The 15,446-nt window shown below is 41.5% G+C and overlaps 1 protein-coding gene across 1 annotated transcript; it reads left to right on the top strand.

The window, feature by feature from the left end:
* Positions 1–2,447: 2,447 nt before the first annotated feature.
* On the top strand, positions 2,448–4,445 carry LOC125506486 (protein VERNALIZATION 2). The gene is made up of 2 exons (XM_048671291.1): positions 2,448–2,906; positions 3,993–4,445. Exons 1-2 carry the CDS (start codon positions 2,583–2,585, stop codon positions 4,305–4,307), a joined length of 639 nt encoding a protein of 212 aa, XP_048527248.1. The 5' UTR covers positions 2,448–2,582; the 3' UTR covers positions 4,308–4,445.
* Positions 4,446–15,446: the final 11,001 nt, after the last annotated feature.

Genomic DNA, 15,446 nt, shown 5'->3' with positions numbered 1-15,446 from the left:
GAGTCATTGAGCACCGCTTAAGAAGAATGACAAGCGTGACCAAAAATCAGTTTGGTTTCATGCCTGGGAGGTCGACCATGGAAGCCATTTTCTTGGTACGACGACTTATGGAGAGATATAGGGAGCAAAAGAAGGACTTGCATATGGTGTTCATTGACTTGGAGAAGGCCTATGATAAGATACCGCGGAATGTCATGTGGTGGGCCTTGGAGAAACACAAAGTCCCAGCAAAGTACATTACCCTCATCAAGGACATGTACGATAATGTTGTGACAAGTGTTCGAACAAGTGATGTCGACACTGATGACTTCCCGATTAAGATAGGACTGCATCAGGGGTCAGCTTTGAGCCCTTATCTTTTTGCATTGGTGATGGATGAGGTCACAAGGGATATACAAGGAGATATCCCATGGTGTATGCTCTTTGCGGATGATGTGGTGCTAGTTGACGATAGTCGGACGGGGGTAAATAGGAAGTTAGAGTTATGGAGACAAACCTTGGAATCGAAAGGGTTTCGGCTTAGTAGAACTAAAACCGAGTACATGATGTGCGGTTTCAGTACTACTAGGTGTGAGGAGGAGGAGGTTAGCCTTGATGGCCAGGTGGTACCTCGGAAGGACACCTTTCGGTATTTGGGGTCAATGTTGCAGGAGGATGGGGGTATTGATGAAGATGTGAATCATCGAATCAAAGCCGGATGGATGAAGTGGCGCCAAGCTTCTGGCATTCTCTGTGACAAGAGAGTGCCACAAAAGCTAAAAGGCAAGCTCTACAGGACGGCGGTTCGACCCGCAATGTTGTATGGCGCGGAGTGTTGGCCGACTAAAAGGCGACATGTTCAACAGTTAGGTGTGGCGGAGATGCGTATGTTGAGATGGATGTGTGGCCACACGAGGAAGGATCGAGTCCGGAATGATGATATACGACATAGAGTTGGGGTAGCACCAATTGAGGAGAAGCTTGTCCAACATCGTCTGAGATGGTTTGGGCATATTCAGCGCAGGCCTCCAGAAGCTCCAGTGCATAGCGGACGGCTAAAGCGTGCGGATAATGTCAAGAGAGGGCGGGGTAGACCGAATTTGACATGGGAGGAGTCCGTTAAGAGAGACCTGAAGGATTGGAGTATCACCAAAGAGCTAGCTATGGACAGGGGTGCGTGGAAGCTTGCTATCCATGTGCCAGAGCCATGAGTTGGTTGCGAGATCTTATGGGTTTCACCTCTAGCCTACCCCAACTTGTTTGGGACTAAAGGCTTTGTTGTTGTTGTTGTTGTTGTTGTTGTTGTTGTTGTTGTTGTTGTTGTTGTTGTTGTTGTTGTTGTTATTCTTTATGCTGTCTTCGTGTTTTGTTAGGTATGGTGTGCCGGCTGCGCTCCCCCCTGCTGAAAGAAATGTTGTCCCCATCCCCCCTGCCGATGTGCTCACCACCGATGGAGGGTGTGTGTTTTTGTGTCTCCGTCGATGGGTCTTCTGGGATCCGGTCGGTTTAGGTTTCCCATGGATTCGCCCGAATTCGGCCAGCTTTCGTGATCTTCAGAGTTTCTACAAGTCCTTATCGACGTTCTCTTCTCTGGGGTGGCGGTTTGCTTTGCGGATCACAGTCTCGCCGACGTCTCTTGGTCTGCGTCGACGAGTTCCTACTCGTTGCCTCTGCAAGCTCCTGGGTTTCAAAAAAGGTTTGCTACATCAAGGCGGAGACCCAAAGACAGCACCGAGCTTTCATAGTGCGCCGCCGATGTATGCATGACGAAGAAGACTTCGGCACCCCTAAAGTTTTGATTGTAATTTTTCTTTGTATATGGGTGTATTTGTAAGGTCCTATGATTCTTAATATATGGTTTTAAGCCTCTTTGCCAAAAAAAGTTCAACACCCATCACATTACTATTTTTATGATGAAGAGTGTTTTTGTTAACTTAAAATGTAGCGTCAAATGGATACAGAGCATGATGAGCAACACGGGGCCTTTGCAATACCAACTGTCTGTCCAAACTAAAAAAAAACTGACATATTGAAATGCTAAAGTCATATAGGACCAACACTACACCACTAAATGTTCCACAACTTGTACTTTTCTGTTTTAGTATTGCCATGGTTTCCATTGTGTTGTGTTTGTCTCCCTCGGACCTTTGTGTTAGCATCTCCTTTTTGTTTGACAGTGACCAAAAAAGCTACAAATATCTAGCAGTGGCCTTGCGTGGACATAAGATCATGTGGGAGATTCCCGGCAAGCAAGGTGTGCATGGCTCCAGCTCCTCCGCGTAAGAAAGAAAGAAATAAAAAATGAATCGAGGGGTAGTATCTATTCCGACGCACTCATTAGTTGGGCCTATTTGATTTGATCCATCATCTTTTGCTAATTCTCAGATCGAATCTTTTGCCTGGTCTGCAGCTCACTGCTGCATATATGCAGTGCAGTGGAGGAGGGAGAGACACAACACAACCCTAGCTATTTCAAGGTGTCTTAGTAGTTAGTACTCGTCGTTGTCTCTTCTTCTTCCTCGACATCTCTCCCCCTCCACGCACCAAACCACACCAGAAACAAACAAACAAGCAAGCAAGCAAACGTAGGAGCTAGCTGCAGTATGCCCATGTCATGCGGTTTGTGCGGCGCAAGCGACTGCCCGCACCACATGATCTCGCCCGTTCTTCAGCATCAGGAACAACACCGGCTGCGCGAGTACCAGTTCTTCACCCAAGGCCACCACCACCACCACCACGGCGCGGCGGCGGACTACCCACCGCCACCGCCACCGTCAGCCAATTGCCACCACTGCAGATCATGGACCACACCGTTTCATGAAACAGCAGCTGCAGGGAACAGCAGCAGGCTCACGCTGGAGGTAGACGCAGGCAGCCAAAACATGGCTCACCTGCTGCAGCCACCGGCACGGCCAAGAACCACCATCGTGAGTAGTACTACTGCTTAATTGTTCCAGCTCTTGCCGATCGCTTGGGCCTCCTTCTAACAAAAGTTCCCTTTTACGTAATCTCCATCTACTCCCCCCCCCCCCCCCCCCCCCCCCCCCGCCATCTCAAAAAAAGTTAGCGCCATGTAACCAGCTCATATATCTGTCACGTAATTCTGTTAATTTATGCTGGTTGAATATAATCTCCCAAGGCAGAGTGTTTGTGTTTTGTATCAGTTGATGCACAAGAATGGGCACTCACATCATCAGTTACACATACATACTTATTTCATTTTATTTGACTAACAAGGTAATCAGTTAATTCCTTTATGGGAACAAGCAATACATATGTCCACGCCTTCATGTTAATTCCTTGACAAAGTTTGTGAAATGGACAATATATATACTGGATCAATGCACCATCTTTTTCATTTTATGTGGTCATTTATGAATTTTAGTGCTATTTTGTATTTAAATTTTTCTCTTAAGCTTGTTTTGTAAGCTTATAGCTCAAGTATAACAGATACTACTCCCCATAATTGCTTCCGTAGTGGCCGGGTGATCAATCTACCGAGTTCATAAAACTGATCGAAATCAGATCCAAAACAGACCAAAACCTCACGAAATAGAAACAAGATCCTTGTTTAATTAGTTTGCACCAGGAAATTGCCTACTTAATTACTTTCTATCAATCTTATGAAGATGGTATGTTTCTCACATATGGTGATCCAGATCACAATTGTTGACGGAGTTAAACATTTTTAGCAATTCATAAAACCGTGCACAGATGTACAGGGCTACGCGTATGCACATACATAATACACCTAATTAAAACATATATTCATAGAGCGATTGAGTTTGGACTGTGCGCTTCTTTGGACACAAAGGCCCGGGAAGTTGTTCTCTTCCATTGTCTAGAAAAATAGAACAGTTACAATCAAGTGCACCACTGAATGAAAATGGGTCAATTCTGGTTAATAAGAGACCAACTGTACTTCATAAACAGGGAATATCATGTACATATCTGCAACCCACAGGAAAAGTACAGAACTGCACTCTTACGATTATTTTCCTCTTCATGTTCAGGTGCCATTCTGCGGGGCTGCATTCACCAGCACTATTAGCAATGCAACGATCATGACTATTGATACAGAGATGATGGTGGGGGCTGCCCATAATCTGACGATGCAGGAGAGAGAGGCGAAGGTGATGAGGTACAGGGAGAAGAGGAAGAGGCGGTGCTATGACAAGCAAATCCGCTATGAGTCCAGAAAAGCTTACGCCGAGCTCAGGCCACGGGTCAATGGCCGCTTTGTCAAGGTACCAGAAGCCGCTGCATCGTCGTCACCCCCAGCTTCGCCCTATGATCCTAGTAAACTTCACCTCGGATGGTTCCGGTAGTTTTTCATCAAAGTAAAATAAGTTGGTTATTGTTTGACCGATGGGAGGAGTTATGTTGATTTGACTATTTCAAAAGGTCAGCAGACCAATCAAAGAAAATGTATTTGTTGAAACAAGTATTGTTATGCTTTATGTTAATTTAAGCATGTAGTTTGAGGAGGCTAGCTACTTAGATGTGTTTATTGTATGCAACCAATTGAATCAAGTCATCACCAACTCAAAGTTAAATACGGACAAGCTTTTTATGTATAAAGTTGTTATTTTATCTTGACGACTTATCAAGAGTGAAAAATGGATTGGGAGTTATGAGTAAACCATCACGACCGCCAAAGATGTACAATGCTTATTTTGAGAGAGAAAATTATATTTCACTCACCAAATATGAGTTGAACCTTGTAACCACATGTATATTACAAAGCTGTGTGTCACCTAACTAATTTGAGGCCTTATCATAGGTAAAATACCTCCAATCTGCACGAATGAGGCACTTTAAAAGAATATGTCACGTTGCATGGAAAACTGTAAACATGTGTAGACAGCATAATAGCTGCAAATCATCCAAAGCTTGTGTACTATATTATAATTATGAGTTCCTTATGCTGTTGCATGTACTTATTGAAGTGATCCTTCGTCTATGAGGTAAGTTTGTACATTCATTCATCCATTTAACCTCGCGAATATAGATAGCTAGTTAATTCGTTTGGCCATCGTTTGATCGATCATGTGTATGTGTGCGTCCATAGTGTCACCGCCTTTATCACTGGGAGATAGCTGAAGGTTGGGAGATGGCACACGGTGGCAGCCTCCAACCTCAAGCTGGTGCAAACCAGATCAGCTAGACAAGATAACAATGTTTGCCCAAGATAAAGGGAAGCTATTGTTGACTACCATGATCCAACAAGTTGCCAAATACTAGGGGCCAGTTCTTTTGTTGGCTTCCAGAATAAGCTGCCCCCTACCTAGCTTTTTCTAAAAGCCCAACCAAATTAATTTTTTAGAAGCTTACTAATTAAGACTTGACAGTAGGCTTCTAAAAAGTATTTTTGGTTGGGCTTCTAGAATAAGCTGGGTAGGGGGCCGCTTATTCTAGAAGCCCAAAAAACCACTAAAAGAACTGACCCTAGTTCTCATGAGATTTATTAAGTCCAAAGCTTGATGAAAGTGATTAGATTAATTGTTTGTTCCTAAATTCATGGGTGAAGGCAAAGTAAGTTTAACTATATACTTAACACTAGTTATCTAATAAGTTAATGCTACTATCTATTTGTTGATATCATGATAATTTTTAGGCTGAATCATATTATGGCGTGTAAAATTTCACAATATTTCAGCAGCGGCACCCCCGATATTAAGATCCTAGGTCCTTCACCCCCTTAATTAATATCAATTCCCCTGAACAAGTTATTACTTGGTTGTTCCATCTTGTAAGCATGTATCAGCTAACCATGTTCACCGCTAACCACTTGAGTTGCCAAAGGCTTTTGATGAGAACAAGCCCTACCCTAGTAATTTTAGCCACTGAAATGCGGCTCGTTTTTCTCTATTGAGTCTGAAGCACGGTTAGCTAATACTCCTTTACAAGATAGAACTTTCTTCTTGTCAAATACTCCCTCCGTTCCTAAATACTTGTCTTTCTAGGCATTTCAACAAGTGACTACATACGGAGCAAAATGAATGAATCTACACTCTAAAATATGTCTACATACATCCGTATGTAGTAGTCATTTGAAATGCCTAGAAAAACAAATATTTAGGAACGGAGGGAGTACAACATTATTTCTGCATACCCAAATTGACCAAAGACCCATGGAGCCATTTGGATTACAAGCAATGGTAAAACTTATCTACCCCTTGCATAGAAATCAAGGGAACACTTCAATTCTAAGCAATAATTTGAGCCACTGACATAGAAACCAAGGGAACACTTTAATTTTAAGTGGTGATTTGAGCCGTCCGTAACCGTCTTGACATGAACCGGACCCACTCATCCAATAATGCGTATGGCCTAAATGTCTATTCTTGTTCTGGGCTGTGCTCTCTGTTGCTGTCTCCATCATATGACCAAAATATTCTCTATCTAGTTCACATGAACTTCCCGGCGGGCATCCATACACGTATACATCCATCAGAATAAAGAATACTCCACTTTTCTTTCTTCTTGTAGCATAGCGTTTGCTTCTACTTCAGGGAAGAAGAAGATGAATCGTTTGTGTGTGGTGGCCTGAGATAGCTTATATGCATGGATCGATTAAGTGAGGCTGCAAAGGTGTGGTGCTGCTTGGATCGGCCACGCGCGATACTCCGACAAGCTCAGGGTTGTGTGGACTGTCTCGCTTCGCTTAAAGCAGAGGAAAAGGCGGTGGGTTCCAGTGCTCCATGCATGGCTCCAGACTCTCCCACTGCTTCTTGCACTTTTCGCCGGCACCCAGAATGACATGTATCAGTGTTCGTTATTGGTTGATGCATCTTAATGTTGCTCCTTTTCATGTGCTCCACACGTACTAGATAGATAGATCCTGAAAACGACTCTGCTGCCGGTGACATATTCATTTATGGATCAGAGTTGGTCACACAAGCATGGGATACATCGAGAGATATGCCCACCTTCCAATGACCATCAAGATACATATATGACTCCATGTCATCGATCATTGTGCGAGCATGATATACCAAACATGATTAAATTGACTGGTTAACGTCCTCGTCTGATTTAATTGTGAAATTGGTATATTAACCATCAACTATATACGTTCATTGGCCGGCCTAGATTATTTTCAAACTATATATTGTTTTTCTTTTAAAAAAGGAGGTTAATCCAGCTCCCTGTTTACTCTTTGAAGAATTTCATTGGAGCTTGATGAAAAGTGAAACGGCAAAAGATGGAGCAAGAGCCAACGACTTCAAAGAACTTTAATGATGTTCTTTAGTTGTGCCAGAGGTCTTTTTTGTCCATGTTTGGTTTCTTTGATCCGGTGTAAAAAGAAAATTATCTCATGACTAAAGTCATGTCGTTTTCTCAAAAATAACTAAGACGACTATGTAGTCACATTCAGTTGTCTTTTTATTTTTTAGAAACACTCAACTTTTATTCATTTGCAATAAACATTACATCGTTTGTGAGCATTGGTACAATTTTATGGTGTGGCTCCTCGAACCATTCAGAAATTAAAGAAAATCTAGCCAATCTAGCAATTTCGTGAGCAACTTTATTTGCTTCTATTACAGTGCTCGAATCTAGAAATAGAAAAAACACAAGCTAAGTGAAAACAATCATCAATAATTGCAGCCGATGCCCTCGGCGATCGTCCTCCTTCCTTCATGGTATCAATCACCTCCATGTTGTCCATGTTAATAATAACGTGGTTGCATCCTGTCCTTTGTGCCAATGTTAGACCAAATTTTACGGCCGGAGCTTCACCCATCAATGCATCCGAGCACAAGTCTATCTTACCATTTCCCCAGCAATAAATCTGCCCTTGTCGTCTCTTAGGACTGCCCCCATTGTGCCGCTAAGTAAGTCATGGTCAAAAGAAGCGTAAGTGTTAAGTTTAACAAACCCTGCTGGAGGGCATACCCAGCCCCCTTTTTTCATGGAAACCTTTGGAGAGGAAGTGGTAACAAAATTGGCCGTAAGAGCCTGGATGCCCATAGAAATCTTGTGTGCATTTTGAGTAGCCTCCTTGCAAACCAATTTATGTCTTTCACACCAAGTACTAGGCTGATAGGGCGATCATTTCACATACATTCTGGTTGCCCATAATGCACAACTTCTGAGTTGGCAGTAAAAGTAAATATTCTAAAACCGTCTCTCCCGCACGATCTACTTCACAAGCTTTGTCGATAATATCATTCATCCCCAACCTTCTCCAAACTTCCCTTGGTCTGTTGCATAGAAATAGCAAATGCTTTGTGTCTTGTGGTCCAGACGAGCAGACAGGGCAAATGGGCGAGACTTTCACATGTATATTGGCTAGCGCAACACGGCACAGGATAGTGTCGTGTAGAATATGTCAAATAAATATTTTTACCTTTGGAGGAAAAGAAAGTTTCCGTATCCTACACTAAATAGGTTTAACTATGGTATACCCATCCCATTGGTATGTCGCAGTTTATTTCCATGTTCATAGTCCCATTCCACAAGATAAACGGACCGAACCAAAAACATACCTTTTTTGTGAAATTCCAAGGGACAATCTAGCATATCATGTTGCGACTTAGGGACCGCGAGTACTCGTTGAACATCAATAGGCCACAGGGTTTGTTGGAGCAGATATTCATTCCAAGTATTAAGAACTTGGTCAATCAAATCTGCTACCTTAGATAACAACTGACCCCCACTATGGGTAATAATTTTTTGATTTGCACAATAATCCAAGCATCCTCTCAAATATTAATATTCAGATCATTCCTCACTCAAAAAACATAGCCACTTTTCAGAGAACTCACACGGCCATAATACTTTGCCAGGTGAAAGGAGAACCCTTCTAGGGTATTATTTGAAAACCCATTCCTTCTTGATTCTTGGGTACAAACATTTTTCATCAAACCATCCAATGCATCCTCCTCTGGTTGTTCTCGTCTAGTGACCAGAAATACTTAATTGATTGTATTGTTAAGAAAAATAGTAGGTGGAAGGAAAAACTTCTTTCAGTCGGAGGAAAGAAGATTCTTCCCAAGTTGTTATTCAAGCCATACCCATTGTACAACGTCGGTCTTTAAAATTCCTACAAAGATTCATTCCCTTGTCAGTTTTAGAACATTTCTGCTTCGGTACACCCCCTAAATAGTTCAACGGACGAGATCTCTCCATACCCCTTCATAATAAAGGGTAGGATGGTCTTTTTCAAAAGTACGTCGCCCGTCGGAACGCATACGTACGTAAACCCCCTCTGCAATGGGCCAGCCCAATTTACCTTTTCTTTTTCTATTAACCTGAAATAAGTGTGTGGGATCTGATTCAAACACATGACCTCCTCGTTGAGTGTTCGCCACAGTAGCCAACCAGACAACTCACCTGATGCAAATACTTACATTTTTTTTTCTGTTTTGTGTCCCACTGAATGAGGAGGCCTCGGGTTTACATTTTTTTTTCTGGTTTCGTTTGGCTGAGGAGGTCGCGGGTTTACTGTTTTTCATTTTTTTTCTGGCTTTGTTTGGCCGGTTTTACTTTTTTCTTATTTTTTGCATTTTATTTTCCTTTTATTGAAATTCATGAATTTTTTAAAATTGATGAAAATTTTCAATTCAATGATTTTTTCGAATCCATGAAATTTTTTCAAATCCATGAACTCCTTTCAATTTTCACGAACTTCTTTTCCAAAATCTTTGAACTTTTTGCGAAGTTGATGACTGCGACTAGTTTACTTCACCCTATGCATTCTAAAACTGGACTCTAAAATACGGAACCAAGCATAAATTTACGGTTTATTGCATGGTATATGAAATTTCCACACCAATTTGAAGTTCGGTTTATTAGTTAAATACCTAGAAAACCGTTTGTAAACCGAATTAATCGAAGCAAAAATAAATTCATTTTTATGCTACACAGAAGCGTACACAATACCCTGAGAAAGCAAGGCAACAGCTTTGACGAGCTGTTCGCAGCTCCTGCCACCCAAGGGGGGGCCTCTTTTAGGCATATCAGTTCATTTCCTGCCACATCAAGAAGCGAGGTGGTACTAATTTTTGGTAGGCACTGGGGCGCAATGCACAGAATGTCAAACCTCTGGACGTGTGTGAGTTTTGAAGAAAAAAATTGAGGGGGTGTGAGTTTTGAGGAGCCAGTGCATTGCACTGAAGGCCTTTCCCCCCTCATTTTTCCTATTCTCTGCCAAGCCTACACAAATACAGCCCAACATATGTGTGACGAGCCGGCAGACATCAGGCAACGTGATGCATTTGCCCAAACAAAAGCAATGTGATGCATGCATAAATACATGCTTCTACACTTGTACTAAAAAAATTGCATTTTGAAACAAAAATAAAATAAAATTTCACGACATAGTTTCAAAGTCGCGTCAACTTTGGTTATAATGGTATATACAGAAACCATACCAAAATAGTTTGGTATATACCGAAACTGAACCATATTTAATTTCACCAAAGTATAATTACCGTACCCTCCAAAAAAACATATTTAACGAACCAAATAAACCGAACGCAAAGAGTGACTGTTTACTGTAGCGACCCGCTCTTTTTCCCACTATTTTTTCTTTTTTATGTTTGAGTTTGTTACTTTTTTCTTTTTAAAAAATGCTTGTACTTTTAATTTTTTGTTCAAAAGTTTAAAAATTGTTCGTTTTTTCAAATTTTGTTTTTCAAAATACAATTATTCACATTTTTAAAAATTGTACAGAAATTTTAAAAACGATTTGTGGCTTTCAATTTGCTCCAAATGTCAAAACGCAAACATTTTATAAAAAAGAGCGAACAAAATTTTGAACAAAATTTATTTTTAATTTTCGAAAGATTTTTGTAAACACTAATAAATTTAGGGTTTGAAAAAATAGAATAATACACACAAATATTTTAAACTAATCCTTTTTGAATTTCCTCAAACATTTCCTGTATTTGGGTAGAATTGTTTTAAAAACAGGAACATTTTTAAAATTCCTAAAAAAACTTGAAAGTGCGAACATTATTTGAAACAACCCAAATATTTTGAATTATTCATTTAAAAAAAGGAGATTTGTTAAAAAATTGGAAAAAATGTGCAAGTTTGTAAAATTTCCATACACAATTTGAAATCCCAAGATTGTTGAAAGATTTCAAGAAATGGGTAGCAAGTAAGAAAATATTCATGTTCATTCATATGACAGAAATTGCAAATAACAGGAACATTCCAATTTGGAAAAACTAGATACTCACGGATGCAACCGTCTGGCCATTTGACAGATGTCAGAAAATGACGTGCTTTCAAATGGACCTTGATGGCCTACCCGAATACCCTTTAAATGATCTATATTTGAACATCCTTGGAATGACCCTAATTTTTGCAAATAGGTCAGCATGCCCCATGGTAGGTATCCATGTCTGGCTTGAACGACCTTCGATACTGTATGCAAGTTGTGACACGTCCGTCCATTTATCGACCTTATTTAATCATGAAAAATCTAGAAAATGGAAAACTTGTTGAAAACCCAAACAAATTGTCATGATTCCTTGAATTGGTCATACAAGGCCATGGAAAAAATTGGGGTCATTTCAAGGATGTTAAGAAGCAACGTGCTTTCAGACAGACCCTTCTGGCATATTAAAACACTTTTGGTTGAACATGATGTTTTTTTGAAAATCTTAGGACTAGCCCCAACTTCTGCAAGCAAGTGAGCATGTCCATGTTAGGCATTCATTCCTGGTTTAAATGACTTCCGACACCATATGCACGTTGCGACACATCCTGCGCCCATTGCAGAAAATGCAAAACTTATGAACCCAAACAAATTGGCATGGTTCTTTGAATAGGTCATACAAGACATGGCATGGTCCATTTCATAAATGTCGAAAAACAACATGCTCTCAGACGGACCATTCTGGCCTCTACCTGAATACTCTATACCGAACATAGTATATATTTTCGACATTCTTAAAAGGACTCCAACTTTTGCAAACAGATGGACACGCCCATAGTAGGCATCCATGTAGCCTTTAAACGAATTGCGACACGTCCGACCATTTCTCGGTCCTTTTTCACCGGGAAAATTCCATAAAATGCAAAAGTTGTCGAATACCCAAACAACTTGGCATGATGCATTTAGTTGGTCATAAAAGACCACAGAAAAAATTGGATCCATTTAAGGGACGTTGAGAAACTACGCCCTCTCAGACGGAGAGTTCTGGCCTCTACCCGAACACTCTTCGTTCAATATGGTCTATTTTTTGGACATCCTTAAAATGACCACAAATTTTTCTAAATGGGTGGGCCAACCCATGTTAAGTATCCATGCCCGGTTTGAACAATTTCTGACACAGTATGCAAGTTGCGACACGTCCGGCCATTTATCGGTCTTTTTTAACAGAGAAAACTCCACTAAAGGTAAATTTTGTCCAAAACCAAAACTTGGCATGGTACCTTTAAATTGTCATACAAGGTCATGGAAAAAAATTGGGATCATTTCAAGGATGTCGAAAAACAACTTACCCTCCAACCCACCTTTCTCGGCTTCTCACCTATCCAAACACCCTCGTTGAACATGGTATTTTGATGGACATCCTTAAAATGACCTCAACTTTTCCCACCGGGTGGGAATGCCTATGGTAGGCATCCATGCCAAGTTTGAATGACTTCCGACACCATATGCAAGTTGGTACACGTGTGGTCATTTATTGGCCTTTTTTGACTGGGGAAACACTAGAAAATGCAAAACTTGTTGAAAAACAAAACAACTTGGCATGATGCCTTGAATTAGTCACACAAGCCAATGAAAAAAATTAGGGTGGCCCAAAATTTGCTTGGCACAATTTCAAAAAAAATCAGGAATTGCAAAAATGTTTGTTCTTCCATATTTTTTTGGATTTTCAAAAATGTGCTCCTGTTTTCTATAATTTGTTCATAAATATGAAAAAAGTTCTCGGTTTCAAAAAACATTCATGTTTCCAACAATGTTTAGATATTTCCAAAATTTTCCATGTTTCGAATTTGTTCGAAATTTCAAAATTGTTCTTGTTTTTGCAAAATTTATGCACAATCTCAAAAAATGTTTAGAAATTTGTTCGGAATTTTAAAAACTGTTCTTGTTTCCCTAAATTTGTTCACAGGTTCAGAAAAAATCAGGATTTCGAAACATGTTCATGTTTCCAAATATATATAGGAATTTCCAAAAAAATCATGTTTTCAAAAGTTTGGATTTTTTTTAAAATTCTCTAATTTTGAAATTCAAAAATTATCGTAATTTTAGAATTTATTTAGAAAATGATTAGATGTTCCCAGTTTCAAAATTTATTAACAAATTCGAAAAACGTTAACAGTCTCGAATATGGTTTGTGTTTCCGAAAAATGCTCTATGTTTTCTCTTTTTTTGAAAAAATGTTTGTGGTTTTTAAAATTCTCTGGTTTTGAAAATGTTTGATTTTCCCAAAATTTGAATATGTTTTTGAAAAAATGTTCGTGTTTTTTAGAAATATTTTTGGAGTTTAAATAGTATCGCTACAGTATGTTTTGCGGTAGCTACAGTACCTGTTGTGGTTCGCCAAACTGGTAGTACAGCTATTTGATATTCCTCTTTTGCTACTTCTTTAAGATTTCACGGTGTTAATTAAATATCAACGCTCATTAGCTCAGGTATCTGTCTACATGCATTCAGCAGCACGTGGTCTCTAGTTTTTTTTTTTGAGGGGTAAGCAGCACGAAGTCTCTAGTTTGTCCCTCCGCTGGCGCACTTAATTTTCGGATTTATAAGCTACGGTGGCCTTTCGCTCGCTCGGGTTTGCTCTATTGGGCCGGCGCATTCGCGGACGCTCTGTGCGAATATTAGAATGCGACATATAGGAGCTGCCATGTACAGGAAATTTTTTTAAGGCATATAGATTCTAGCGGGCGACCCATCATACATATAAAAGTGGGTATGATATTTGTCAAAGGTTCATATTATTCTTTATACCTTTCGTGAAGTGGGTTGTACCGCCTCGTTTTAGAATTCCCATGGTTTTCATATTAGGGCATGTACAACGGAGGCATCACCTCGGTACTGCCTCAGCTTTTAAACTAATCAAAAAGTAATGAAGCCACCATTTTGAAAAAAATCTGTCCAACAGAGGCCACACTATGCAGCGGACCCACTATGCTTCACATGCATAGCATTGTTTAATTTCTGCTCTCTCTATCCCTCTCCTGCTGTTTGACACGAAAAATAATAACAAACATCGATGGTTATAGTGTTATTATCTTTCTACGCGCCAGGGAAAATAAATATGCGGGCGTGCCAGTGTACTGAGTACACAAAGAAAACATAAGGAAACTTGTACCTTATTAATCTCTCGTAGGAGAAAACAAATTACACGATCCCTTTACATAAGCACTCAATGGCCTGCTAGTTCGGCCAATATGACTTCGGCGATTGTGAGGTTCTGGTTCACGGGGCCTCGGAAGGCTCCCGATTAATTACGTCTGTGAGCCGGAGCCACGGACCACCTCCGATTAAACTGCTGCAATGGTCGTCGTCTTCAAGTATCGTCTTCTCCAAGTGCTCGGTGTAGATGATGGTGATGATGTGGTGGAATAGAAGAGTGGAGCGATACATCCGTCGCTCCGGCGATGCTTAGTCACATCCCCCCGGCTTGTCGATGTCCGATGATGAAGATGTCTGGCCTCGTCAGCTCAGACAGATGGTCGGCCTTCGCCTCGTCGGTGTCAGACACGGTGTGTCTTGCCTTCGCCTCGTCGGTGCCCGACAAGATATGGATAGCTTCATCGGAAGAAGACATGTCGGTGAAGTGGCTTCGCCTCGTCGGAGCTTGGACAGGGTTTGGGGAGTGTGTTGATGTAGAAGTCGTAGTAGATTCGGGTGTCGCCGTGTGGCGGAGTTGCTTGAAGATGACGACAATGCGAGCTCGTCGATGTAGACCTCAGACCGTCGTGCCTCGTCGGTCTTGGCAGCGTTGGAGTATTTGTTGTCGGGGTGGCATGGGTCGCGCTCGGCTTAGACTTCTCGGTGGCTGGTTACTTCATCGGGGTGTGCAAGGGGGTACACCTTGCGGGAGTAATGGTTTGGGGAGACCGGCGTCAGTGTAAAAACTAACACGCGCTCACATGGGCGTGGCCGGGGTGGTTGGCACCTCGTCTTGGCTCGACGCTGAGTATTCGGCGGTCTACCAAGACAAAGGGGGCCGCCCCACGAGGCCGTGGAAAGGTGGCGTTGTAGAGGCCACGTCTCCTTGGGCTGGTGCTACGCCAAAGGGCGACCTGTACGCCGGCGACGCCATGGGCCTATACGCCAAGGACCTGTCCGTCATGGTGGGTGCGCCTTGCGGGAGCAATAGTTTGAGAAGACCGGCGTCATAAAAACTAACGCGTGCTCACATGAGCGTGGCCGGGGTGGTTGGCACCTCGTCTTGGCTCGACGCCGAGTATTCGGCGGTCTGCCAGACAAAGGGGGAGCCTCACGAGGCCGTGGAAAGGTGGCGTTGTGGAGGCCATGCCGCCTA

Source organism: Triticum urartu, chromosome 5A, assembly GCF_056163025.1.
Source record: "Triticum urartu cultivar PI428250 chromosome 5A, HENAU_Tu73, whole genome shotgun sequence".
NCBI classification, from domain to species: domain Eukaryota; kingdom Viridiplantae; phylum Streptophyta; class Magnoliopsida; order Poales; family Poaceae; genus Triticum; species Triticum urartu.
The sequence above is the reverse complement of the archived record's forward strand: the minus strand, read 5'-3'. Positions and strand labels throughout refer to the sequence as shown.

Coding starts and splice junctions, on each gene's coding strand:
- LOC125506486 (XM_048671291.1), top strand. CDS start 2,583: ATGCCCATGTCATGCGGTTTGTGCGGCGCAAGCGACTGCCCGCACCAC. Junction 2,907..3,992: donor CACGGCCAAGAACCACCATC/GTGAGTAGTACT, acceptor CTTCATGTTCAG/GTGCCATTCTGCGGGGCTGC.